This window comes from Lithobates pipiens, unplaced genomic scaffold (assembly GCF_037356315.1).
Source record: "Lithobates pipiens isolate NorthernLeopardFrog02 unplaced genomic scaffold, aLitPip1_a1.2 Scaffold_16, whole genome shotgun sequence".
NCBI lineage: Eukaryota > Metazoa > Chordata > Amphibia > Anura > Ranidae > Lithobates > Lithobates pipiens.
Window position 1 is genome coordinate 385,279,014 of NW_027507748.1, and position 25,388 is coordinate 385,304,401.

At 44.6% G+C, this 25,388-nt stretch overlaps 1 protein-coding gene across 1 annotated transcript in view; it reads right to left on the minus strand.

Annotated features, from left to right (window-relative positions):
* The window catches only part of LOC143983031 (multidrug and toxin extrusion protein 2-like), a 292,152-nt gene that overhangs the window by 36,373 nt on the left and 230,391 nt on the right, over nucleotides 1-25,388 (minus strand). Inside the window, exons 10-12 of the mRNA XM_077482258.1 lie at nucleotides 19,478-19,545; nucleotides 6,018-6,126; nucleotides 961-1,036 (exon numbers count right to left, since the gene is read on the minus strand). Of these exons, the coding sequence (XP_077338384.1) occupies nucleotides 961-1,036; nucleotides 6,018-6,126; nucleotides 19,478-19,545 (253 nt within the window). The remainder of the gene's footprint in view (nucleotides 1-960; nucleotides 1,037-6,017; nucleotides 6,127-19,477; nucleotides 19,546-25,388) is intronic.

Here is a 25,388-nt window from a genome sequence, read left to right on the forward strand (position 1 = left end):
ATTTCGCCGAACGCCCGAACAGCCAATGTTCAAGTCGAACGTACGTTCGACTCGAACACGAAGCTCATCCCTAATCAGCACATATCAATGAAGGAGAAAAACTGCCTGTTTTTAAAATTTGTATAACAAATTATGAAACTGTTTTGTTTTTTTCAACATTTTTGGTCGTTTTTCGTTATTTTAGCAAAAAATAAAAAAGCCCAGCAGTGATTAAATACCACCAAAAGAAAGATCTATTTGTGGGAAAAAAGAAGATAAAAATGTGATTTGGGTACAGCATAACCACGCAATTGTCATTCAAAGTGTGACAGCGCTGAAAGCTGAAAATTGGCTTTGGCAGGAAGTTAAGTGCCCAGTAAGCAAGTGGTTAAATACACATTTTGCATTTCTATATCCTTTTTTTTTGTGACTATAAACTTTTTTATTTTTTAGGGCATTGAAAGAATTTACTTCAGTCTCATTAAGATTGAGGGCCACTAGACTAGAGAACCTGTAACATGAGGGGATTTGTAATATCTCCACTCACCACTACTTTCTGGGGTACTCGGCTAATATGCAAGATACTGTGTTTCAAGCAAAGTGGACTGCCAGCCTGGTCCCGATGATGCATCCCACTAAAAGCCTTCTTTACCCATTTACCACTTACCTTTCCTTCCCACTATTGCAAACTTAATCTGTTTTTAATCTCTTTGCAAATCACAGCATGTGTAACTGTCCACTAAAATCCTCAGCAAAATAAATTGATCCTCTATATTTTACCTGGATAGCTATTGTTTTTTTTTTTTGTTTCTCATGCCAAAACAGGGTAATGTGTTTAACATCACTTTTCTGTTTAGAATCTTATAAAAAAAACCCTTATGAAAAAATGTGAGATCCCTCTACATTATCATTTCACAAACTGTATTAAGGTTTCGAATCATTGTTTAAAAGGAATTAAAGTAGTATCTCCATAATACTCACCTATCATTTGTAAACACATAACCTATGACATTTCTCAGTGCCAGTACAGTACAGCCGACTAACAAGCAAACAAATGCTGAAAAACAGGAAATACAAATTAGTCTGAAAAATAATTTAAAGAGTAACTGTACTTTTGTTGAGAAAAACACCCCCAGGTAATATGTGTACATTGCAGGGATTTTAACAAACTTTGTTGTAAATTTCTACCTTTTGAAGAAACAGCTGTTTGTCTGTGTCCACGTGCACTGAATCAGTATGGGAGTGTTTTTATAATTGTCAATCAGCTGCTGAACCTGCGGGGCTCTAATGAAACAATTGTCAGGGTCTGAATCCTTTTAGACGTGATTTCTGTTTGGGAATATCTCATCAAAAATGGCATGTTTGCTGCAGGGAATACTCAAAATCTGACTTGTATAGAAGAGTGACAGCAGAAAAAAGACCAAGTAGTCCATTGAGTCTGCATGTTTTTTTTTCTGTTAACATTTTTTCAGCATATAGATCTAGGTTTGTACACTTACTGTTGACTGGCTTAGCTACCTCTGCCGGAAGTCTATTCCATGCATCAACTACCCTTTCAGTAAAAAATACTTTCTAAGATTTGTTTTGAACTTTCCTCCAGTTAGTCTAAGCCAATCACACAAGCAGGAAATGACATCTCTGGTGGGCATTCTGTACAACATCTGTGTGCAGAACGCCTACAAGCTGCCATATTGCATTGCATTTTACAGAAAATTACACAGCTGTAGGTTAAAAAATAAAGGTCATTTTTAATAACATTCGATTAGAATATGACTTGTGTCGCAATTGTTTACGCTATATTTATTTTTCTTTGCTTGTTTTTTTTTTCTATGAAAGTGGAGTTACCCTTTAGGCTGGGTTCACACCGCTGCGGGGGGAGAACCGGATGTGATTCGCACAGCAAATCACATCCGATCTCCATAGCGCTGCGAGTTCAGCCATACAGATAGTATGGCTGAACTCGCAGCGGTCCCGCAGCAAACTCGCACGGGACCCTTTTTTGGGTCCGCAACGGAATCGGATCGCATGGGGGTTCACACCATGCGATCCGATTCCTGTGCGAGTCGGCAGATCGCACTGCGATATGCCGACGGATCTGGGGGTGTCATTAACATAACATTGACACCCCCAGCTGTCCGCATAGGGCAGTGTGAACTGCCGGCGGGAGGTGTGCGATGCGGGAAAACGCCGCGGAATCGCGGCGTTCCCGCATCGCAGCAATGTGAACCTAGCCTTAATGTTTCAACTGCTTGGTATATTCCTACTAATGCATCGAATATCAAAAAACAAATCAGAAGTGGTTTATCAAGCCAAAGAAAACTGCATAACTGAAGTCATTCTGAATCTGAATGAATAAAGATTTCACTTTAATTTTTGCCGCTAAGATACAACAGAAAGAAAATCTCTAAAAAGAAAAGGGGTAGCCCTCTCTAAGGGCTTATTTACACTGCAAACTTTGTGTTCCCTGCATTTCTGCATGTACATTTACATGTACTTTCAGTGTTTTTACATGCATTTGTAGTGCGTTTTCAGTGCATCTGTAATGCGTTTCTTGGAATATTTTTTTTAATCTCTTACATTTTTTTACTAAGTTGCATTTACATACATTAGCGCTTGCTCATGCATGTTTGCGATGTGTTGCCTCGTGTTCATTGAGTTGCATTTGAGCACATTTATGTGCTTTTGCAGTGTGTTCTGAAGCAGAAAAATGCAGCATGCTGTAGCTTTTTTTTTAAAACATGAAAGCAATGCAGTGGTGTAAACTAGGCTCACTGGAATACATTTTAATTGTATATATGTTTTTACTGCATTTAAAAATGCACCTGGCTGCATTTGGTGTAAATGAGCCCTAAAATAGAGTCCTAGATAGTAATGCAATACAAACAGGAATTATATTTCCTATTTCTTCCAAAACTAAAAATAAAATGTTTTTATTTAAAAAAAAAAAAGTTCTGGCTAAATTTACACTTCAGGTAGCAAGTGAAACTAGCCAGTGGGTTAATATTATTTAGAATAAGGTGTCCCTAGAATGTCACATTTCTAGTAGCAAGGAGATTTTAAAGAGATATTATCAGGGGGTACAAACTGCTGCAGGTATGAAGCGATATCTGCTGCAAACTTGTGGGCAGGTCATGGTGACAAGGTGGTGGTCATGTCCTCCATGTTTTCCTCCTCAATGGGTGCCAAACAATGGTCACATAAGAGGCCTACCCTGGGGTGGGTTCTTCTGGGCCAAGATAGGTACTCTGTACAGCAGGGGTGTCCAACCTTTTGAAGAGCGAGGGCCATCAAAGGGACTTGGTAACCGGTCGTGGGCCAAAATAAGTGTAGTGGGCGGATGACAAGTCTGTATCTATGCTGCATATGCAGAACGGATATGTACACAGCCCATACTACTCTATGGGCCCTCCAATTCAATCTGACGGAAGGGGGACGGTTCCCCTTCCTTTTTTTTTTTTTTTTTTTTTGCGTATCGGATTAAAGGTAAGCAGGGGTAAATGGACATAGAGGTGAATGGAAAGACCGATTGGGTCCTAAGGCTGCTTTGACAATGATGCGCCACGTGCACCTGGGGCTTTCCTGAAGGGTAGCTGCACTTTGCCATAGACTTCTATTATATCCTGATGGTGTAGTGCACTTTCTGAAAGTGCACCAGACCCACAGGTAATAACCGAAATCTATGGCTCAATGCAGGTAACCTGCAGGTGTAGGATTAGTTTAACAGCAGGCTAGTAACGACTGAAGAACAGATATGCCCATATACACTGATTTTAGTAACAAACACACCTTTAATAACAGTCTTCCATTCAGTTTTCCCCAACTGTTGCTGTCCCAGGCAGAGTGCATTTGGTATCGTTTGTGATAGGAGCTGGTGCTATACAGGGAGCATCAGCTTATGCGGCTCTGCAGCTTCTTGCTTTCTCTACCACCGGCTTCATTCACAACACTGATGCTCTGGGATGGGGGGTCGGCAACCTGCGATCTGGGCTTGTCAAACCACCATTCCTGAGCAGGAGGTTGCGGGCCACATCAGAGGGCTCCGTGGGCCACTGTTTGGGCACCCCTGCTGTACAGGGTAACTTCCATACAAGTGGGGTACCTTTACTTGAACCATACTCATGACCCGCACAGATGATTACAAATGAAGGAACTCTAATAAACTCTCACTCCCAGTAAAGGTACTGGTTTCCGCTGTGCACCTGGAGGTGCAGATCAGCTCCCGTTGCTTTAGGAGATGGAACTCTGCCGAAGGAGTGCCAACAACATCTCCCTCACTGCGAGAGGCTATATCACCTGCCACATATACACGCTTAATGACAGGCTGCTAGAGAAACCTTTGATACCCTTGGTATCCACTTGGAACTTCACACTGCATTAACTCTTGTACTGTTATCTTCACACCCCAATATGCCTTAGTGACCCAAGCTGTAACTATATGGTTACTTGCATTCTACCCCTATAGTAACTTCAGACCTGGCAGGGGCAAAGTTTTACTTGGAGAATAGGTTAACAAAATAACAGAGACCATCGACAGTCCAAGATAAAGTGCAAAAATTTGCGCAAAAGTCCAACATTGGTTGAGTCCATGTCTGGAGCCTAGCTCTGGCTTCGGCTGAATATAGGCCATCCAGACTCTGGTAACGGCATCAGGAAAAACATCTGTGTGTGTGTGTGTGGAATCCCCCCCAGATCCAGGCCCCAGTCTCTTTTATATCACACAGGACTGGAGGGTCAGACCCAAAAAAACCTGCCAAGAAAAACCCAGAAATTACAATTAACCCCTAACTTCCCGCTGGGGCAGCAGTAACCTCTACCTGCCTCCAAACTGCCATACCCTCCTGTCATACTTGAATGTCAGGCTTTTAGAATGGCAAAGTTCCGACATTTTCAGATAGTGTCAGAGCTTGCACTAAGCACCACCCCCCACATATTCCTTTTTGGCTTGTTACTATGTTGGACATAATAGCTGACCAACTGGCTTTCAGCTTTCACCTACAGTATGCCTCAATGATAAACAGAAGGTAGATTGTGTCCACCATTGTTAATTTCAACAATGAAAATATTTTTTGTCTACAAAATGAACACTATTTTAGTCAACTGAAATACCACTAAAAACTAAAACAATTAGGGCGACTAAAATGCGACTAAAACTAAAATGGCATTTTAGTCCAAAAACTATGACTAAAAGGAAATCAAAATTTTGACATAAAAATGAACAATGCACTACCACATAAAAAGGGTAGGGTCCATCTCCTAAGCTGTTGAAAGAACAAACAAGAATTAATAAAAAGTTTTTTTTCTTAATATTTCATGTTGGTTATATATTCAGCTAATATGTCCAATGACATTACAGCCAATAGAGTTTACAGTTTTTTTTTTGTATATTTTAAAGTTGCACTTCTGTTTGTCAAAGAGTAATATTTGTTTGTTTATGAGACTTGATTTTATTTATATAGACGTTATATATCATGGCTAAATCTCTGTCTGTAGTGCATGTTCAAACCTTAATACCATAAATAATAACATGTTATTATATTTTTACTCCAGGAGTATGTATGTAATAAGTTTGTCAATTCTAGAGAAATGCTTATATAATGCATTACAATTTAACTAAACCTATTCGATTTTTAGTAAACTTAAATGTACTAGAGATTTTAGTTGACTAAAATACGACTAAAACTAAAACAAATCAGATGACTAAAATATGACTATAACTAAAATTGCATTTTAGTCAAAAGACTATGATAAACAAAATCGAAAGATGATGTCAAAATTAACACTGGTGTTCACAGATCATTCTATTATATGTATTAGCCTCCAGGGTTTAAGTTTCTCTATATTGATGATGGGGAACACTGGATACCATGTTGTTTTATTTTTTCATTTCATGTTCGTATTTATAACGCCTGATGAAGCTGAAGTATTTGACCCTGAACCTGATATCATGTCATGCTTTTTTATTTTGTTGCATACCACTAAATAGAGAATAAAAAAAAAAAAAGAGAGAACTGAAAGTCATGCTCACAGAAACCAGATACCTGTGCAGCAAAGTACAACTTTAGTAGACTTTTTGGCTTGTTCGATGTCTCCAGCTCCTAAAGCCACTCCAACTCTAACATTGGCAGTCGTGCTAAAACCCATAGGAAGCTGTGGAGAAAAATTAAATATGAATTAGAAATCTTGCCAAGACATTGCTACTGTAGCACTTACCACCACTGGTATTATGGGTTAATCTGTTAATTGCTCTGTCCCATCTAACACACCTGGTCATATAGCTTGAAGGCTGCACACACCTGTATAACTTAAGTATTAGTATACCACCACACTATATCATCATACAGGAAATAGGCCACAGACTACTTGATGGTAAATAAAATAAGTATACTATGGCAAAACACAATGCATAAACCAATAAACAGATCAGATAATACATTAGAATAACTGAAGTGGGTGGCATGAACAGACACACTGACTGAGCGTGTTGATCAGTAATCCCTGGGCTCCAGGAAGATAGGCCGTGGTGTTCAGTAGGCTCTAGACTGGCTAAAGCATGTCCACATGCCCAGGGCTCAAGTCCTGCGGGAACGCATGGGAACAACGTTTCTGTACTTTTTCCACGGCAGGAACGCCGTTCCTGTTAGCAGCCGCATCCTGCAAGACTGGCCTTTGAACAGGGGTGGGCTGGGCTGGGGGGGCAGGCTGCTGTGCTGCATTATGGGAGTTGTAGTCCAGACTGCGCTCATGTTCCTGGTGGCGGTGGGTGGAGACTGGAAATAACTGAGCAGCGCAGCAGGAAACTACACCTCTTGAGTCCCAAACACCAGCTCTGAGTGTCCCAGTGTAATGACAATCCTCTGAAAATGTCACAGAGAGGTGTGTTCCATTCCACTCTCCCTTCCCAATTCCTCCTCCTTCACCCCGCTGCCGCACACATGTCTCCACTACTACAAATATCACGAGCCTCCACTCTACGGGGCCACTGCTGCCACCTCATAGTCAACGGAGGAACGGCACAACACCACTGACAGCTCACCACCTCGTTGACAGGTCAGTTACTATCTCACCGCCCCCCCCCCACTCTTCCACGAACTGCACAGAAGCTGGACATTACTGTGGTGGGGGGTGAAGGGGGCAGAGGACATTACTGTGGGGGGGGGGGGGGGTAGAGGACATTATTACTGTGGGGGAATTGGGGAGGATATTACTGTGGGGGGAGGTGAAGGGGCAGAGGACGTTACTGTGGGGGGGAGGCAAAGGCCAATATTACTGTGGGGGAGGAAATTACTGTGGGGGGGAGGTGAAGGGGCAGAGGACATTACTGTGGGGAGGGGGGCCGTCAGAGGACATTTCTGGGGGGGTGAAGAGGGCAGAAGACATTACTGGGGGCAAGGCTTGAGTCCTGCGGGAACACGTGGGAAGGGAAATCCTGCACTTTTTTCACAGCAGGAACGCCGTTCCCTTTGCAGGACTAGAGCCACCCGAGCCCAGCATCGCCGCATAGTGAAGGACGGTGTCCTCCCCTCCCTCGGTACTCCTCCTCCAGCAGCCGCGGCTATACTATACAGGAATGCACCTGCCAATCTGCAGAGCTAGATCCCTGCTGCAATACTGTCATTGGCTGCTAGAACAGCCATTGTCCTAACAACCAATGACATCACCTGTGCTCCCCACCATCATCAGCAAGTTCCTCTACCCAGCTTTTGCCCCCCTGCAGCATGCTTCTTCGTCAAGGACTTATCCAGGTACACGTTTTTCTACTTTGTGATGGCTCAGTCACAACTCTGATGGGGAACTCTGGGGACACTCTGATGGGGGTGCTCTCTGATGGGGGGCACTCTGATGGGAACACTTGCTCTCTGGTGGGAGGAATAGTCCCCCATCATTGGTGTCAGAGGGAGGAATCGTGCCCCATCCTCATCATTGTTGTCTTATTCTGTTTTTGTAAACTGGCACTTTACAATAAATGTTGCACTGTATTTTCTGTAAAATATATGAGCATATAATTTTTTATTTTTTTTGGTGGGGGAGTGGATCTTGGGTGGGAGTTCCCCAGGACTTGATCCCTGCACATGCGACCGTACAGCTGCTCCTCTGCCTGGTGGTGGTGGAAAGAGCCAGGCGAACAGGCTTAGAGCTTACCTCTTGGCGCAGAGTGTGGATCCTGGGAGCACAATTAAAATAACCTCGGTCCATGAGGGAAGGAAGTTCGGGGGGGGGGGGCGGGGAGGGTCGGATGCCATCCCCCCATACAGGGCAGAAGAGTGACAGGCTTTGGAAGGGCTCTTGCAGCACATGGTAATGGCCAAATACCTCTGAGCCCAAAGCAGAGCTGTACAACGCTGGAAAGGCATCGCCCAGGAGAAGGGAGAGACACCTCGGTTTATGCTGGTGCAGTATGTTAACCCTTTGTATGGTGATCCTAATAATGAACTAAGTGCATTTCAATCAAAGTTAATAGTGGATTGGGACTTAAGAGAACATTTGAGAGCACTTCCTACAAAGAAAGACATTCAATTACTTATAACTGCTGCTAAATCATCTTGCAAACAGGCTGTGGAGGGGTTAAAGGAGGATATAGGGGCACTGGGGCACAGAGTAGAGGAAATGGAGATTAGCTATTATGATATTAGACAAGGAGTGGCTGATATCCAAGATATAACAAAACATCATAAGGAACTGTTGAATTCTCTGTTAGATCAAATGGATAATCAAGAAAATAGAGATTAGAGGCAAAATATACGTATAAGGGGCCTGCTTGAAATAAAACAACATTTTGAATTGCTTCCTAAGGTGATCAGTCGGTTCCAGTTAATTCTGGGGCCATCTGCACTGGATAGGATTGAAATAGACAATCCATTGTACCCTCACCTCTACCCCCCCCCCCAATGGAGAAAATCCAAGAGATGTCATTTGTAAACTACATAGATATCCAGTAAAAGAAGCCATCACGTATTAAATCCACGGTCGATTTTGAAGGTGCACAAATAGCCTTATTTCCAGATTTATCATATAGAACTCTTATGCAACGCAGAATGATTATTTTGTTGGAAGTTCTACAAGCAGCTGATGTTAAATATCGCTGGAGATCTCCCTTTATGGTTGTAGCAACCCAGAATGGGAAAACAGCAACACTTAAAACAAAAGCTGACTTGCAATACTTAAGAGGTGCTGGAGCTCCCCCGGGTGGACTTTCCAGATTAGAGATTGAATAAGTAAACCATCAGTACAACAACCAGAATGATGGCAACAAGTGGCAGTTAAAGCTCGATGGAAAATTGATGTGGATGTGGATAAAACAGGACTATAATCCGGTCATAGAAAGATATGCCTGAGTAGTGGTGTAAAGTGAAAAAGGCTAAGAAGAAAGGAGCAGAATGCCTAGAGTTGACTGAGGGGGGATATTTTGGGTGGGGGAGTGAGGTTGTTTTTCCCTCTGTTCTCTCTTAATCCCCCACCACCCTCCCCCTTTTATTTATACCTTTTAAATAAATCCCCCCTTTTTTTTCTTTTTTTACCCACACGTTTTTAAATCCCTTTTATTACCCCCCTTTTTTGGGGGGGTAGCGGGGGAGATGTTGTTTTTCCCTCTGTCCTCTTAGTCTTTTTTCTCCCCTTTGCGGGAATTTTTGAGGTAATAGGCTGAAATACCACAAAAAAATGATATAAAAATATAAACGGAAGCCCGGTGTTCACAAGGTACCCTGTTCATGTTTTTATTCATCTTCTCCCCAATAGGCCGGGCCCAAGACAAGGGACTTTGTTTTCTGCCAAAAGGCGGAAGGGGGGGACTCTGGGCACAGGTGGTGCACTTCTGCCTGGATTCACCCTCCCTTTAAGGGGATGTGCCACAGACAGTGGCATAGTAGGTTATGTTTTTAGATGGTTTTGTGTGTTGTTGTTTTTTCTCCTCCTCCTTCTCATCAGATGCATCCAAGGCGAGAGAACTCAGAAGGCCACACGCAGCCACCAATCAGGCACAGCAGTAGAATAAGAGACTCATGGGAGTAATGAGAGAATAACAGGTAGAATGAAGATTGTATTATATAATGTGAGAGGGCTTTGTTCGATTGGTAAGAGGGGCCATTAAATACATTATATACATAATGTATATTCATGTCTCTGGCATGAACTGCATCACAAGAAGGCAGAGATAGTTTTTTTGCAAGAGACACACATTTCGTGGCAGGGTTGACCCCTCGTATGCCTTTTTTTCCATATAATCAATGGTTTCAAGCACCTTCACCCTTTCCTAGGGCTAGATGAGTTACAATAGCTATACACAAACAATGTCCCCTAGTACCTACAGAAGTACGAGTAGATTCTGAAGGCCTCTTTCTTTTTGTTAAAGGAAAGATCCAGGGCCAGTGTTATACCCTAGCTACTATATATACCCCCAATATAGCCATACCGTTAAATTTCTATCTAAAACTTTTGATATCCTGGGGAAGTTTTGGGAAGGTCTATTAGTTATCGGAGGGGATTTTAACATTAACTTGGATCCTAGTCTAGACTCTTCTTCGGGGAAAACCATTGTTTCTCATAAGGCGTTAAGATATGTTAAACAGCGCCTTTGCTCTCTGCATTTGGTGGACAGTTTGAGCGTACTGTATGAGTGAGACAGGGATTTCAGTAATTACTCCAAAATACATAATGTATATTCATCGATTGATATGTTGTTGATCGATGAATATTATCTGAATTATGCAAATTCATCAACTATTGAGTCAATCACCATGTCAGACCATGCTCCAATAAGTTTGACGATATGTCGATACATCTTTTGGGTGCCTGGAAAGAACATGGCGATTGAATTAATCTATTTTGGATGATAAACAGAATGTGGAATCCTTGTTCCGATAATTAGTGTCCCTCCTTAACTCTGACACTAAGCTCCTGGCTAAAATTCTGGCCCCAAGGTTACAAATATATTTAAATTGATTCACCCAGATCAAACAGGGTTTATGAAGGGCCGAGAGATTTATTTGGTCCCTGCATGTATTGCATTGGATGCATAATGGATCGAACCAGCCCCCAAGTGCAGTCATTTCAATGAATGCTGAAAAAGCATTCGATAGGGTGGAGTGGGAGTTTATGGTTTGAGTTTTGAGGGAGATGGGTCTGAGAGAGCGGATGATGGGATGGGTGATGGCACTGTATGCAGATCCTAGAGCAAGGGTTAAAGGTAATGGTAGACGATCAGATTATTTTGAGATACGGAATGGGACTAGGCAGGGATACCCACTGTCCCAATTTTTATTTGCTATGGTGCTGGAGCCCTTTCTGCGCACGATTAGGGGAAATAGGAAGATCAAGGGGATTTGGCCAGCAAACCCACTTACTACATTTGAAAAATGGTGTGTTACCTTTCAGAACCGGGTCATATGTTGTCTCAAATGTATAGGCTGGCTCTGAGTGCCCAAAATATGACAACTCCCTATTTCATTTGAGAATAGGAAAGTGAACTGGGCTATAATTTTACATCAGCGCAGATTAAAAGGCTGATGCAAGTGACACACCATACTTCAATAAGTTCCCATATACAGGAGATGTCTTATAAGTTCCTGACAAGATGGTATCGTACACAGATTCGATTGGCTCAGATATATCCATCAGCGGATGTTAACTGCTGAAGGAGATGTAACCAAAGGGGTTAATTTCTGCATTTATGGTGACATTGCCCAAAGATTAAAGTTTTCTAGGAGGAGATAGCCCCTTGGATTAAGAAAATGATACTTAGACCTATAGAATTGTCAACATTATATTTTCTTTTTCATGGGATGCCATCATCTGCTAGGATTTATAAGAGAAGTGATACTCCCCATTTGCTAAATGCAGCCAAAATATTGATACTTAGATTTTGTAAACAGTCTGGATGCCCCACTATAATGGATTGGAAAAGGGAGGCAGAAAAATAATGGAAGCAGAGAGATATATATGTTAAAGACCAAAGGAATACATTTAAAGATACATGGGCAGGATGCCTGTATTACGCCTCAGGAATAGGGGTGGATTAAACCCTTTTGGGGGCAATCTTGCATTATGAACAGGCATGTACTGGCCATTGGGCCTCCCTTACATCAGGGTCTCTAGAGCCCCCCTTACATCAGGGTCTCCAGAGCTCCCTTACATCAGGGTCCCTAAAGTCCCCTTACAGTCTGGTCCCTAAAGTGGCCTCACATCCGGGTCCCCAAAAAACACTTACATCATGGTCCCCAGAGCCCATTCCCTTTTAATAGGGTCCCCAAAGTTAGAAGGGAAGAGCAGAGTGGGGGGAAGGAGAGTGGAGAGGTTTAAGAGAATAGTTGGGTTAGTAGAAGGGGAGGAGGGAGTAGTGTGAAGACCCCAGCTTACATCAGGATCTGTTCCCTCTCATTGCTGCAGTCAGCTACAGGACAGGTGGAAGCTGGGAGGCTGGGAAGTGGGTCTAGACAGGTTTGGAGGAGGAACTTCCTCCTCCTCTGGATGCTGGGGGCCTGGGGGAGGTGCGAGCATGTGATTGGTTGCATGGGTAGTCTTAGCAACCAAACCCCAGTGCTGAGAACAGCAGGCAGCGGTGGATGCTGTCAGCTGCCGTACATTCAGTACAGCTCTGATTGCTGCACAGCCTGTGCTGTTTTTCAGCGGCACGACTGTGGGAGCAGGGACACTGACTGGGTTTTTGGGCCAGGCACTCTAAGGAGGGGGGGAGGGTTGGGACCCAGCAACAACTGCTTGATTGGGGCCTGGGCCCCTTGGGATGCCCAGGCCCCCTACATGTGTATGGGCTTTCTAGCCCTGATGGGGAACATCAGCGGACTATGTGGGGAAGCCAGCAGTGTATTAAGAAGCCAGTGGAGAGTAAGGAAACCAGCAGCCGTGGCTGTGCCCTAGGTAGCAGTGCGCTGTAGACGGCTGCCTAGTTTGCCTAGAGGTGCGGTAACACCAGCCCTGATTACAAGGCTTAGTCTCTCAGTTCTGCATTGGATGCTAGTCAGATGCTGGTTTTTCCAGGATGCTCCTTTGGACAGAAGTCAGTTGTGATACGGACAGCTATAGACAATGGCTGAAAGTCAGTTCCTGGTGATTTTTGGCTCCTGTGTACAAGGCTTAAGTGTGTTCTGCTTCACACTCCCCCACACAGACACCATCTGGCTGTTTCCTGTTCCTTTTGTGGGCTCTCTTGCAAATGGGTTAAACCCTATCAGGACGAACATCCCTGTAATTAAGGTTTGAAGGCTCTTACCCTCCCAAAAGCTATCTGATGCCTCTAACTTCCAGGTATAAATTAAGGACTTACCAAACTTGAAAGCAGGGATGGGCTGAACACCCTTGGTTCGGTTCACACCAGAACATACGAACAGGCAAAAAAATTGTCAGAAGTCGGCAGGATGCCTCCCATCAAGGCAGATCTTTTTGTTTTCTATTTATCGGGTCCGTCGGGCAGCGTGATTGAAAATGGATGGACATTTTTCTTTATAATGAAGGAATTACATGTTCTCTCAATGATTATGATAACACTATATACGGTCGCTGTAAAAAAAAATTGTTTTGCGCTCCTGTGACTTGTTTTCAGCAGAGAGTGGTCTGAAGTCCGCTCTCTGCTGATGTCACTGGAATCAGTCCAGGCACTACTGCAGCCATCAGCCCGTGATCAAAGGTTCACTCTTTGGACGTACATAGTACCTCCAAAGAGCTGAACTGGTTAATAGACATGTGCATTCGTTTTCGTCCGAATGCATTTTCGTCCGAATTTCAGCTATTTTCGTTTTCGTTTTGACAAACGATAACGAAAGCACAAAATCCGAAAAACGAAAGATCCGACATAAATAAATGCTTTATTTTCGTTTTCATTGTTACAACAGTTCGATATAGAATAGGAGATTCGACATGACTCTGACAATAACAATCTGTCTATAGAACCTGTGGTCGAATGTGCCTAACCTTACCTCTATTAGTCCAAGATTATATAGAGAAAATATTCGACAGAGAAAAAAGATTTGACAGAGAGAAAAGATTCTGCAAGTTACTGTCCTAAAAAGTGTTTGGGGACCTGGGTCCTGCCCCAGGGGACATGGATGAATGCAAAAAAAAGTTTTAAAAACGGCCGTTTTTTCGGGAGCAGTGATTTTAATAATGATTAAAGTGAAACAATAAAAGTGTAATATTCCTTTAAATTTCGTAGGGGGGGTTGTTTATAGTATGCCTGTGAAGGGGGCTCATGTTTCTGGTGCTTAGAACTGTCCCTGCACAAAGTGTCATTTATGCAGGAAAAAAAGTCCTTTAAAATCACTCGCAGCTATTATGAATTGTCGGCTCCGTAATACAGAGAACACTCATTGAAAGTCATTGATAAAAAAATAAAAAAATAAATAAAAAAAAAAGCGTGGGGGTCCCCCAAATTCAATTACCAGGCCCTTCAGGTCTGGTATGGATATTAAGGGGAACCCTGCCTCAAATTTAAGAAAAAATTTGACGTGGGGTTCCCCCTAAATATCCATAACCAGACCTTTCACGTCTGGTATGGATATTAAGGGGAACCCCGCGTCAAATTTAAAAAAAAATTGACGTGGGGGTCCCCCTAAAAATCCATACCAGACCCTTTATCCGAGCACGCAACCTGGCAGGCCGCAGGAAAAAAAGGGGGGGACGAGAGAGCGCCCCCCCCTCCCTCCTGAACCGTACCAGGCCACATGCCCTCAACATTGGGAGGATGCTTTGGGGGTCTGTGACCCCTCAAAGCACCTTGTCCCCATGTTGATGAGGACAAGGGCCTCATCCCCACAACCGTGGCCGGTGGTTGTGGAGGTCTGCGGGCGGGGGGCTTATCAGAATCTGGAAGCCCCCTTTAATAAGGGGACCCCCAGATCCCGCCCCCCCCTCTTTGAAATGGTAAGGGGGTACAAAAGTACCCCTACCATTACACAAAGAAAGTGTAAAAAATTGTTAAATAAGACAAACACACTTTTGAAAAATATCTTTATTAAAAATAAAAAAAATAAAAAAAAGATTCCAGCGGCGGTAATCCACTCTTGCTATCCAGCGACGGACGGTCATCTCTCCAGCGATGGCTCATCTCATCCAGCGCAGCGAATACATCCTTCTTCTGTCTCCGAGGAGGAGACACTGCAAGGATTCCGGCGGCCTGACGTTTCTTATATACGGAGGGCGGGGCCACCCGTCACCTGACCCCGCCCCCCTCTGATGCAAGGGGAAACCCGGGGTTCCCTGTGACGTATGGGTGACCCGCACCCCTCTGATGTAACACAGGCAGGTTTCCGTTACATCAGAGGGTGGCGGGGTCACCCATACGTCACAGGGAACCCCGGGTTTCCCCTTGCGTCAGAGGGGGGCGGGGTCAGGTGACGGGTGGCCCCGCCCTCCGTATATAAGAAACGTCAGGCCGCCGGAATCCTTGCAGTGTCTCCTCCGCGGAGACAGAAGAAGGATGTATTCGCTGCGCTGGATGAGATGAGCCATCGCTGGAGAGATGACCGTCCGTCGCTGGATAGCAAGAGTGGATTACCACCGCTGGAATCTTTTTTTTATTTTTTTTATTTTTAATAAAGATATTTTTCAAAAGTGTGTTTGTCTTATTTAACAATTTGTTACACTTTCTTTGTGAAATGGTAGGGGTACTTTTGTACCCCCTATAATTTCAAACGGGGGGGCGGGATCTGGGGGTCCCCTTGTTAAAGGGGGCTTCCAGATTCTGATAAGCCCCCCGCCCGCAGACCTCCACAACCACCGGCCACGGTTGTGGGGATGAGGCCCTTGTCCTCATCAACATGGGGACAAGGTGCTTTGAGGGGTCACAGACCCCCAAAGCATCCTCCCAATGTTGAGGGCATGTGGCCTGGTACGGTTCAGGAGGGAGGGGGGGCCGCTCTCTCGTCCCCCCCTCTTTTCCTGCGGCCTGCCAGGTTGCGTGTTCGGATAAAGGGTCTGGTATGGATTTTTAGGGGGACCCCACGTCAATTTTTTTTTAAATTTGACGCAGGGTTCCCCTTAATATCCATACCAGACCTGAAGGGTCTGGTTATGGATATTTAGGGGGAACCCCACGTCAAATTTTTTCTTAAATTTGAGGCAGGGTTCCCCTTAATATCCATACCAGACCTGAAGGGCCTGGTAATTGAATTTGGGGGACCCCCACGCTTTTTTTTATTTTTTTTATTATTTTTTTTTATCAATGACTTTCAATGAGTGTTCTCTGTATTACGGAGCCGACAATTCATAATAGCTGCGAGTGATTTTAAAGGACTTTTTTTCCTGCATAAATGACACTTTGTGCAGGGACAGTTCTAAGCACCAGAAACATGAGCCCCTTCACAGGCATACTATAGACAGTTAGACACCCCCCCCCCCCCTACGAAATTTAAAGGAATATTACACTTTTATTGTTTCACTTTAATCATTATTAAAATCACTGCTCCTGAAAAAACGGCCGTTTTTAAAACTTTTTTTTGCATTGATACATGTCCCCTGGGGCAGGACCCGGGTCCCCAAACACTTTTTAGGACAGTAACTTGCAAATTAGTCTTTAAAATTAGCACTTTAGATTTTGAATGTTGGAGTCCCATAGACTTTAACAGGGGTTCTAAAGTATGCTGTATACTAGCTCCGTCGAATCTTCTTTATACATTCGACAGACACCATAAGCCTTCAAAGACAGATTCGACCGTAATTCATGTGGATTTTCGGACGAATGCAATTTTTGAACGAAAAACGAAATAAATAAAAACGAATTTCGGGAGTAACTAAATAAATTAAGTTTTCGGACGAAAACGAAATTCCGAAACAAAATATTTTACTCTGCACATGTCTACTGGTTAATACATTCCCTGCAATTAGGTAAAAAAATATTTAGGTAGTAGTAATGCCCCCTCACCTTCCCAACACTTAACTAAGTCCTCACTCGATTCAGCGCTGTGTCCATCTGTAGTGGTTCTTTTCGTTCTCTCTGCTCTCACAGGCTTGGATGAGAGCAGCGAGAGCCATTGGCCACAGTTGCTGTCAGTCAAATCCTGTGACAGGCCTGCGGGTGTGTCCCCAATAGCAAACGCCTTGCTATGGGAGCACACAAAGAGGTGGAGGAGTCAGGAGCGCCTGTGGGGGTACCCAAGAAGTGGGGGTCCCAGGCCTCCCTGTGCAAATAAGTATAACATGTTTATTTATTTTTTATTATTTTTAACCACTTGCTTACTGGGCACTTAAACACCGTTCCTGCCCAGACCAATTTTCAGCTTTTAGTGCTCTCACACTTTGAATGACAATTACTCAGTCATGTGACACTGTACCCAAATTAATTTTTTGTTCCTTTTTTCCCACAAATAGAGCTTTCTTTTGGTGGTATTTGATCACCTCTGGGGTTTTTATTTTTTGCGCTATAAATGAAAAAAGACCGATTTTTCTTTTTAAAAACGCATATTTCTTTGTTTCTGTGACAAACTTATGCAAATTATTAATTTTTCTTCATACATTTTGGCCACAATTTATACTGCTACATATCTTTGGTAAAAATAACCCAAATTAGTGGATATTATTTGGTCTTTGTGAAAGTTAGAGAGTCTACAAGCTGTGGTGCGAATCGCACAAAATTGATCACATCTGATGTACTGGTGGACTATCTCGCTTCTTGTGATCCGAACAAGCCAGGAAAGTACAAATACCCCCCAAATGACCCCTTTTTGGAAAGTAGACTTTCCAAGGTATTTAGTAAGAGGCATGGTGAGCTTTTTGATGTTGTCATTTTTTTCCCACAATTCTTTGCAAAATTAAGATTTTTCATTTTTTTTTATTTTTTTTCCACAAAATTGTCATTGTAATAGGTTATTTCTCTCACATGGCATGTGTATATCACAAATGACACCCCCAAAAAAATTCTGCTACTCCTCCTGAGTATTACAATACCACATGTGTGGGACTTTTTCACAGCCTGGCCACATAGAGAGGCCCAACATGCAGGGAACGCCATTAGGTGTTCTAGGAGCATAAATTACACATCTAACTTGTTGACTACCTATTACACTTTTGAAGGCCCTGGAGCACCATGACAATGACACGTGACACTGATGACAGATAGCACTGATACGTGGCAATGATGACACTTATACGTGGCACTGATGACACGTGGCACTGATGACAGATGGCACTAATATGTGGCACTGATGACTAATGGCACTTATACGTGGCACTAATGACACGTGGCACTTATACGTGGCACTGATGACATGTGGCACTAATACGTGGCACTGATGACAGATGGCACTAATACGTGGCACTGATGACAGATGGCACTAATACGTGGCACCGATGACAGATGGCACTAATGCGTGGCACCGATGACAGATGGCACTAATGCGTGGCACCGATGATGCGTGACACTGATGACAGATGGCACTGATAAGTGGCATTGATGACACGTGACACTGACAACAGATGGCACGTGACACTGACAGGTGGCACTGATGACAAATGGCACTGATACATGGCACTGATGACAGATGGCACTAATATGTGGCACTGATGACAGATGGCACTATGTGGCACTGATGACACGTGGCACTGATGACAGATGGCACTTATACGTGGCACTGATGACAGATGGCACTGGGGACAGATAGCACTAACAGGTGGCACTGGGGACAGATAGCACTAACAGGTGGCACTGGGGGCAGGTAGCACTGGGGTGGATGGCACTGGGGCAGGATGGCACTGGGGGAGCATGGCACTGGGCGAGCATGGCACTGGGGGAGGATGGCACTAGGGCGGATGGCACTTTTTTTATTTATTTTATTTTTTTCACACTTACGGCCTCTGCAGCCGTTCATATCTCTCTCCTCACACGCTGTCTATGTGAGGAGGGAGAGCGGTGCTGCGAGATGATCTCATATGTTTACATATGAGATCATCTCACATTGGACACGCCGATCGCGCTGTAAACGGCCGCTGTGATTGGCCGTTTACAGCAATCTGTGTTTGCCTGTCTCCGGGGGACACGGCAAACACAGAACTTCCCCGATGCGTGGCTGCGGCGGCGCGCATTGCGGAAGTAAACACCAGGACGTCCAGGGACGGCCTCCCGGACGAAAGCGCCTGCTCTATAGCCGTCATTCGGCTATAGGGCAGGTGGGAAGAGGTTAAACATCTTTTTTCATCTTCGAAAGCAGGGGTCTCCAAACTTTATAAACAAAAGGCCAATTTGCTGTCTTTCAGGCTTTTTTTTGGGGGGGGGGGGGGGGGGGCAGACTGTGGCCTGTGTAGAAAATGCCCCAGCATCAGTGGCAGTAAACAATGTCCAATTATTTAGTGGGAGGAATTGATGGTGTCAGTAGGAGGAATTGGCATTAGGCGTTAGTGAAAACAAAGACCCCATCGAAGGTGCCAGTAGGTCAAATAGTGCCCTATTAATGATGTCAGTTGGAGGAACAGTGCCCCAAGGGCCACATAAAGGCAATCAAAAGGCTGTTTGGAGGCTAATAAGTGTAAGTATGTATAAATAATAAAGTGACCATCATACCATTATAGCCAATGTTGACAACTCCAATGCAACGGCTTGTCCTCCCAGCTGCACAACGCTAATAAGCCCTAAAAAAACAAAACAAATTTGTCAGTAATTGGCCAACAATAACCATGTCATTAAAACAATCAAGAGAACCACCGGTGGGTTATAAAACAGGAAACATCAGTTAAAATGATTTTCCGCACAAAAACTGGTTTTTGTGCCAAAATATTACCACTACATCCTCATTATTTTCAAGGTGAACAGTTAATAACGTTACAACTCTACGTGAATAAATCCCTGACATTTAACAGTGTAAAGACTTAACACGCACAATACGTATCATTGAAATGCATCCCTTGAGCTTCAGTCAAGGGACTGTGCCTAGACCTGAGAGGGGCACCTCAGAGAACAATGTTATCCATCAGAAAGCTTTTCCTCAGTCAGTCAGTCTCCCCTCCTGCACTGTAGCTTTCAGGGAGCTCCTTAGATGATAGCAGAGAATGAATTGGGTAGAACATGTATACACAGCCATGAACAAGGTCTAAGTGGAGCAGGCTACACAAGTAACATGTTGCTGAGTATAATATTGTTTAGGTCAAATAAAAGTCTAGCATCACTCTCTTTGTATGTGGTTATCATGTAACCTACTTTATGCCAAGATGATTGAAAAGACATGTCTCTCTTAAGGCTATTGCACCTATTGCAGCCACCCTTTTAGGCTGCTTTATGTGCATGCACTGGTACTAGGGTGCTACAAGGAACATAAGCTCTAGATTGTCTAGTAAGATAGGAAATGTAGAGCAGGTAGTTAGACAGACAAAGAGTTGTATGCAGCCAGGAGGATGATTGAGTGCTGAAGGATGAGGTGCAGATACAGGGAAGGATAAGGGGGCTGGACAGAGGGTTGCCACCTTTTCGTCAAGCCAAACCCCAACACTTCAGCGGCACGCAACAATTTTTTTGTTTTGCAGTATACATTATAGAATTGTAAAAGAGCTAAGAGTAGTAATGCAGAGCCATGATAAACAGTGGGAGTGGCCGAAAGTTCAGTCTGTCCCCAGTGCAATCCCCTCCAGGTTAGTCTGTCCCCCAGTATAATCCCCCAGTTCAATCTGTCCCCCAATACAACCCCCTGAGGTCAGTCTATTGCCCAATCTAATCCCTGAGGTCAGTCTGTCCCCCAATATAATCCCCCCAGGCCAGTCTGTCCCCCAATATAACCCCCTCAGGCCAGTCTGTCCCCCAAAATAATCCCCTCAGGTCAGTCTGCCCCCCCAGTATAATCCCCCTAGGTCAATCTGTCCCCCAATGTAATCCCCTCAGGTTAGTCTGCCCCCGTATAATCCCCCAAGGTCAGTCTGTTTCAAATATAATCCCATGAGGTCAGTCTGTCCCCCAATGTAACCCCCTCAGGTCAGTCTATCCTCCAATATGATCCCCTCAGGTCAGTCTGTCCCCCAGTATAATCCCCTAAGGTCAGTCTGTCCCCCAGTATAATCCCCCCAGGTCAGTCTGTCCCCAATATAATCCCCTCAGGTCAATCTGTCCCCCAGTATAATCCCCTCAGGTCAGCCTGTCCCCAGTGTAATCCCCCCAGGTCAGTCTGTCCCCCAATATAATCCCCCAGGTCAGTCTGTCCCCCAATATAATCCACTCAGGTCAGTCTGTCCCCCAACATAATCCCCCTAGGTCAGTCTGTCCCCCAATATAACCCCCTCAGGCCAGTCTGCCCCCAATATAATCGCCTCAGGTCAGTCTGCCTCCCAGTATAATCCCCCTAAGTCAGTCTGTCCCCCAATGTAATCCCCTCAGGTTAGTCTGCCCCCCAGTATAATCCCCCCAGGTCAGTCTGTTTCAAATATAATCCCCTGAGGTCAGTCTGTCCCCCAATATAATCCCCCAGGTCAGTCTGTCCCCCAATGTACACCCTCAGGTCAGTCTGTCCTCCAATATAATCTCCTCAATTCAGTCTGTCCCCCAGTACAATCCCCTCAGGTCAATCTGTCCCCCAGTATAATCCCCTCAGGTCAGCCTGTCCCCAGTATAATCCCCCCAGGTCAGTCTGTCCCTCAATATAATCCTCCCAGGTCAGTCTGTCCCCCAACATAATCCCCATACGTCAGTCTGTTCCCCAATATAATCCCTTGAGGTCAGTCTGTTCCCCAATATTATCCCCTCAGGTCAGCCTGTCCCCCAATATAATTTCCTAAGATCTTATGCCCTCCTTTATCAAGAGCTTGACAAAGGAGCACGCATTGTAACCATCCTTCCAGTGTGCACGCTCTGAAACCCATTGCATCATGTCCGTGACGTCATCCCGCCATGCGCTGAGTTCCAGCCCCCTCCTGTGACCTGCCAGGTGCATTCCAGATCTCGTTATGGATCCCACCTGAGAGCCGAGAGATCCCTGGTGGACAGGATGTTGACCTCACACAGCTTAACAGGATGAAACCAATCACTGACAGCCGAGACAAGATCACTGGACTCCACTGTGCTTTGTAAAGATTCAATGCAAGATTTTAATACACTTTGTTTATTAAACAAATACAGTCTTACTCAAGCGGCACCTATTTCCTGTTTTCTTTCCACAGATTTTGTAGTGTGTTTCAACTCCCCCTGCAAAGCTGCCCTGGTTACACAGACTGTCATCTCACACAGAGCTCTAAAGCTCTAAGGACTCTTGTATGGACTTAAGTTACATTTCATATACTACAGCATGCGCCACTATTCCTTGTATTTGTATGCAGGAACATAGGAATCTCCCTCTAGTTAAACAAGAACCCCAGCTAGGAGGACTGGGGGGGAGGTGATAAGAAGGGACCCCAATGGGGAGGACTGCAGAGGGGTGATGGGGGGGACCCTGCTCACCCACCTCTAGTAGAAAAAAAGAGCACTGGCCAGGAAGACTGCAGGCAGCTGTCCCCTCCTCCCTCCCTCCCTGGAGAAGGTGAATAGTGTGTGGTTACTAGTGAGTGTGAACAGATCCAGAGAGCCATATACACACTCCAGCCCCGGAAAGGGGAGAGGAGGGGGTGACTCACAGTAGCAGATAGGGATGAGCTTCGTGTTCGAGTCGAACGTACGTTCGACTCGAACATTGGCTGTTCGTCCGTTCGGCGAAATCCAAACTCTTGGTCCGTTCGCGTCAAAATTCGTGTGGCGCGCACGGCCCACAATGCACTGCAATGGCGCAGTGCATTGCTGGCTCATGATTGGCCAAGCATGCACTGTGACCCCACATGCTTGGCCAATCGCAGCGCTAGCAGCGAGGAGAGCCATGATTGGCCACAGGCATCCTGCCTGTGGCCAATCATAGCTCAGGCTGTGTAGTGCACGCCCCACACTATATAAGGCCGCCTTTGAGGCGGCCTCGTGTAGTGTGTTGGTATCTGAAGCAGTGGGTGTTCTGTGTACCTTCAACACAGTACACACCGATCGTTTTTGGCTGATTTCCTATCTTGCTGTTGTGTAGTGGTTATTGTCTGTGCCCTGACCGCAGTATACACCACTATATTCACCTCACCTATATAGCTAGTGATCTATCTTTAATAATAGAGCTTGCAGTCAGTAGTGTTAGGAGATAGTGCGTGCTGTCTGCGTGCTCTGTACCCAGTACATACCGCTATAATCCACCTACATAGCTGTTCTCTATTTGAGCCCAATTGCCATCTGCAGGAGTTATTGGAAGTTGTGTGTGCCTCCAGCACAGCACAGTATACATCTGTATATACCCCTTTATCTCTGCTGTTCTCTGGTTATTGTCTGCGTGCCCTGACCGCAGTATACACCGCTATATTCACCTCACCTATATAGCTAGTGATCTATCTTTAATAATAGAGCTTGCAGTCAGTAGTGTTAGGAGATAGTGCGTGCTGTCTGCGTGCTCTGTACCCAGTACATACCGCTATAATATAGGGCATGCCCCTACTTTCAAACATCCAACTTACAAACATCTCCTACTTGCAAACACAAGGAGACAGCAGCAAGTGAGATGAAAAAAGATGGACGACAAAACAAATTATACAGGGGTGATAACCCTTCCCTATGTTTTCCAAAAAGCTTAAAAATAGTTTTTTTGACTGGAGCTACACTTTAAAAATGTACCAGTTGAAAATTACAAACAGATTCAACTTAACACAACAAACCTACACAGTCCCTGTCTTGTTTGCACCGCCTGTATACTGCTGTTCTGAGTATATAGGGCCTGGGGGCCACACGCATTTCCTTTTTTTAATATGGGTACAGGGTTCCCCTTAATATGCGTACAAGACCCAAATAGGCTGGTAATGGGCAGGGAGGGCTACCCATGCCATTTTTCTCAATGATTTTCAACCATATTGCAGGAACCAGATATAACATTAAAACCGCAAGCAGTTTTAAATGGTGTTATTTCCGTTTAATGTCATTTTGTGCAGGGACTGTTCTAAACACGGGAAACACGTGGCACTTCACAGGCATACTACAGACACCCCCCAGGCACCATATTTAAAGGAATATTTCACTTTTTTTTTTCACTTTAATCGTCATTAAAATCAGTGCTCCCGCCAAAATGGCCGTTTTTAAAACTTTTTTTTGCATTGACCCATGTCCCCTGAGGCAGGAGTCAGGTCCCCAAACCCTTTTTAGGACAGTATCTTGCATATTAGCCGTTAAAATTAGCACTTTCCATTTCGAACGTTCGAGTCCCATAGACTTCAATGGGGTTCTAACGTTCGTAACGAACGTGGGGTCCGTTCGAAAGTTCTGGTGCGAACCGAACCGGGGGGTGTTCGGCTCATCCCTAGTAGCAGATAAGGAGGAAGAAATCTTGCACAGCTCCGATGTCTGTGATGGAGCTCTGGGTAGACTGTCACTGCTACTTCTGTGTCCTCCAGGGTGCTGAAACCTCTCTCCCTTCACTCACTGTACTGGGACAGACAATCCCAAGCTCTGTACAAGGAGGAGGGTGTAGAGGATCCACAGCAGAGGTGGGGAGAAGCATGTGCAGGGATTTGAAGAACCCCCTTCCCTGTAAAAGCTGTGGAAGCCGATAGTATGGGAGAGAAGGATTGGTCCAGCGGGCTACCACTGAAGTGTCCGTATCTTGGGCGAACAGAAACTCCGGCAGAGGGTTCAAAACCTGTACTGCCCGGGAGAGTCCCGGACAGGTGGCAACCCTAGCTGGACCCCTTGTGGCGGTGGCAACTGACAGCCACAATGTTACCACCTGTGAAACCACAAATGCAGCTGCTGTGTCCAACAATTGGCAATCCACTTACAGGACAAAAGCACCTGTGCAAGGCCATCATAGATGACCCCCTTCCTGGTTTAGGGAGTGACTTCTAGAACCTTGTGGCACTTATTTTCCTGGAGGCTGTGTCTGCATGTATAGTGCCTTGAAAAAGTATTCATACCCCTTGAAATTGTCCACATTTTGTCATGTTACAAACAAAAACTTAATTGTATTTTATTGGGATTTCATGTGACAGACATACACAAAGTGGCACATAATTGTGAAGTGAAAGGAAAATGATGAATGGTTTTCAATTTTTTTTACAAATATATATCTGAAAAGTGTGGCATGTATTTGCGTTCAGCCCCCCTTTAGTTCTACTTTGTAGAACCACCTTTTGCTGCAATTACAGCTGCAAGTCTTTTTTTGGGGATGTCTCTACCAGCTTTGCACATCTAGAGAGTGACATGTTTGCCCATTTTTATTTGCAAAATAGCTCAAGCTCTGTGAGATTGGATGGAGAGCGTCTATGAACAGGAATTTTCAAGTCTTACCACAGATTCTCAATTGGATTTAGGTCTGGGCTTTGACTGGACCATTCTAACACATGAATATGCTTTTCATATTTTAAACTATTCCATTGTAGCTCTGGCTGTATGTTTAGGTTCATTGTCTTGCTGGAAGGTAAACCTCCGCCCCAGTCTCGAGTCTTTT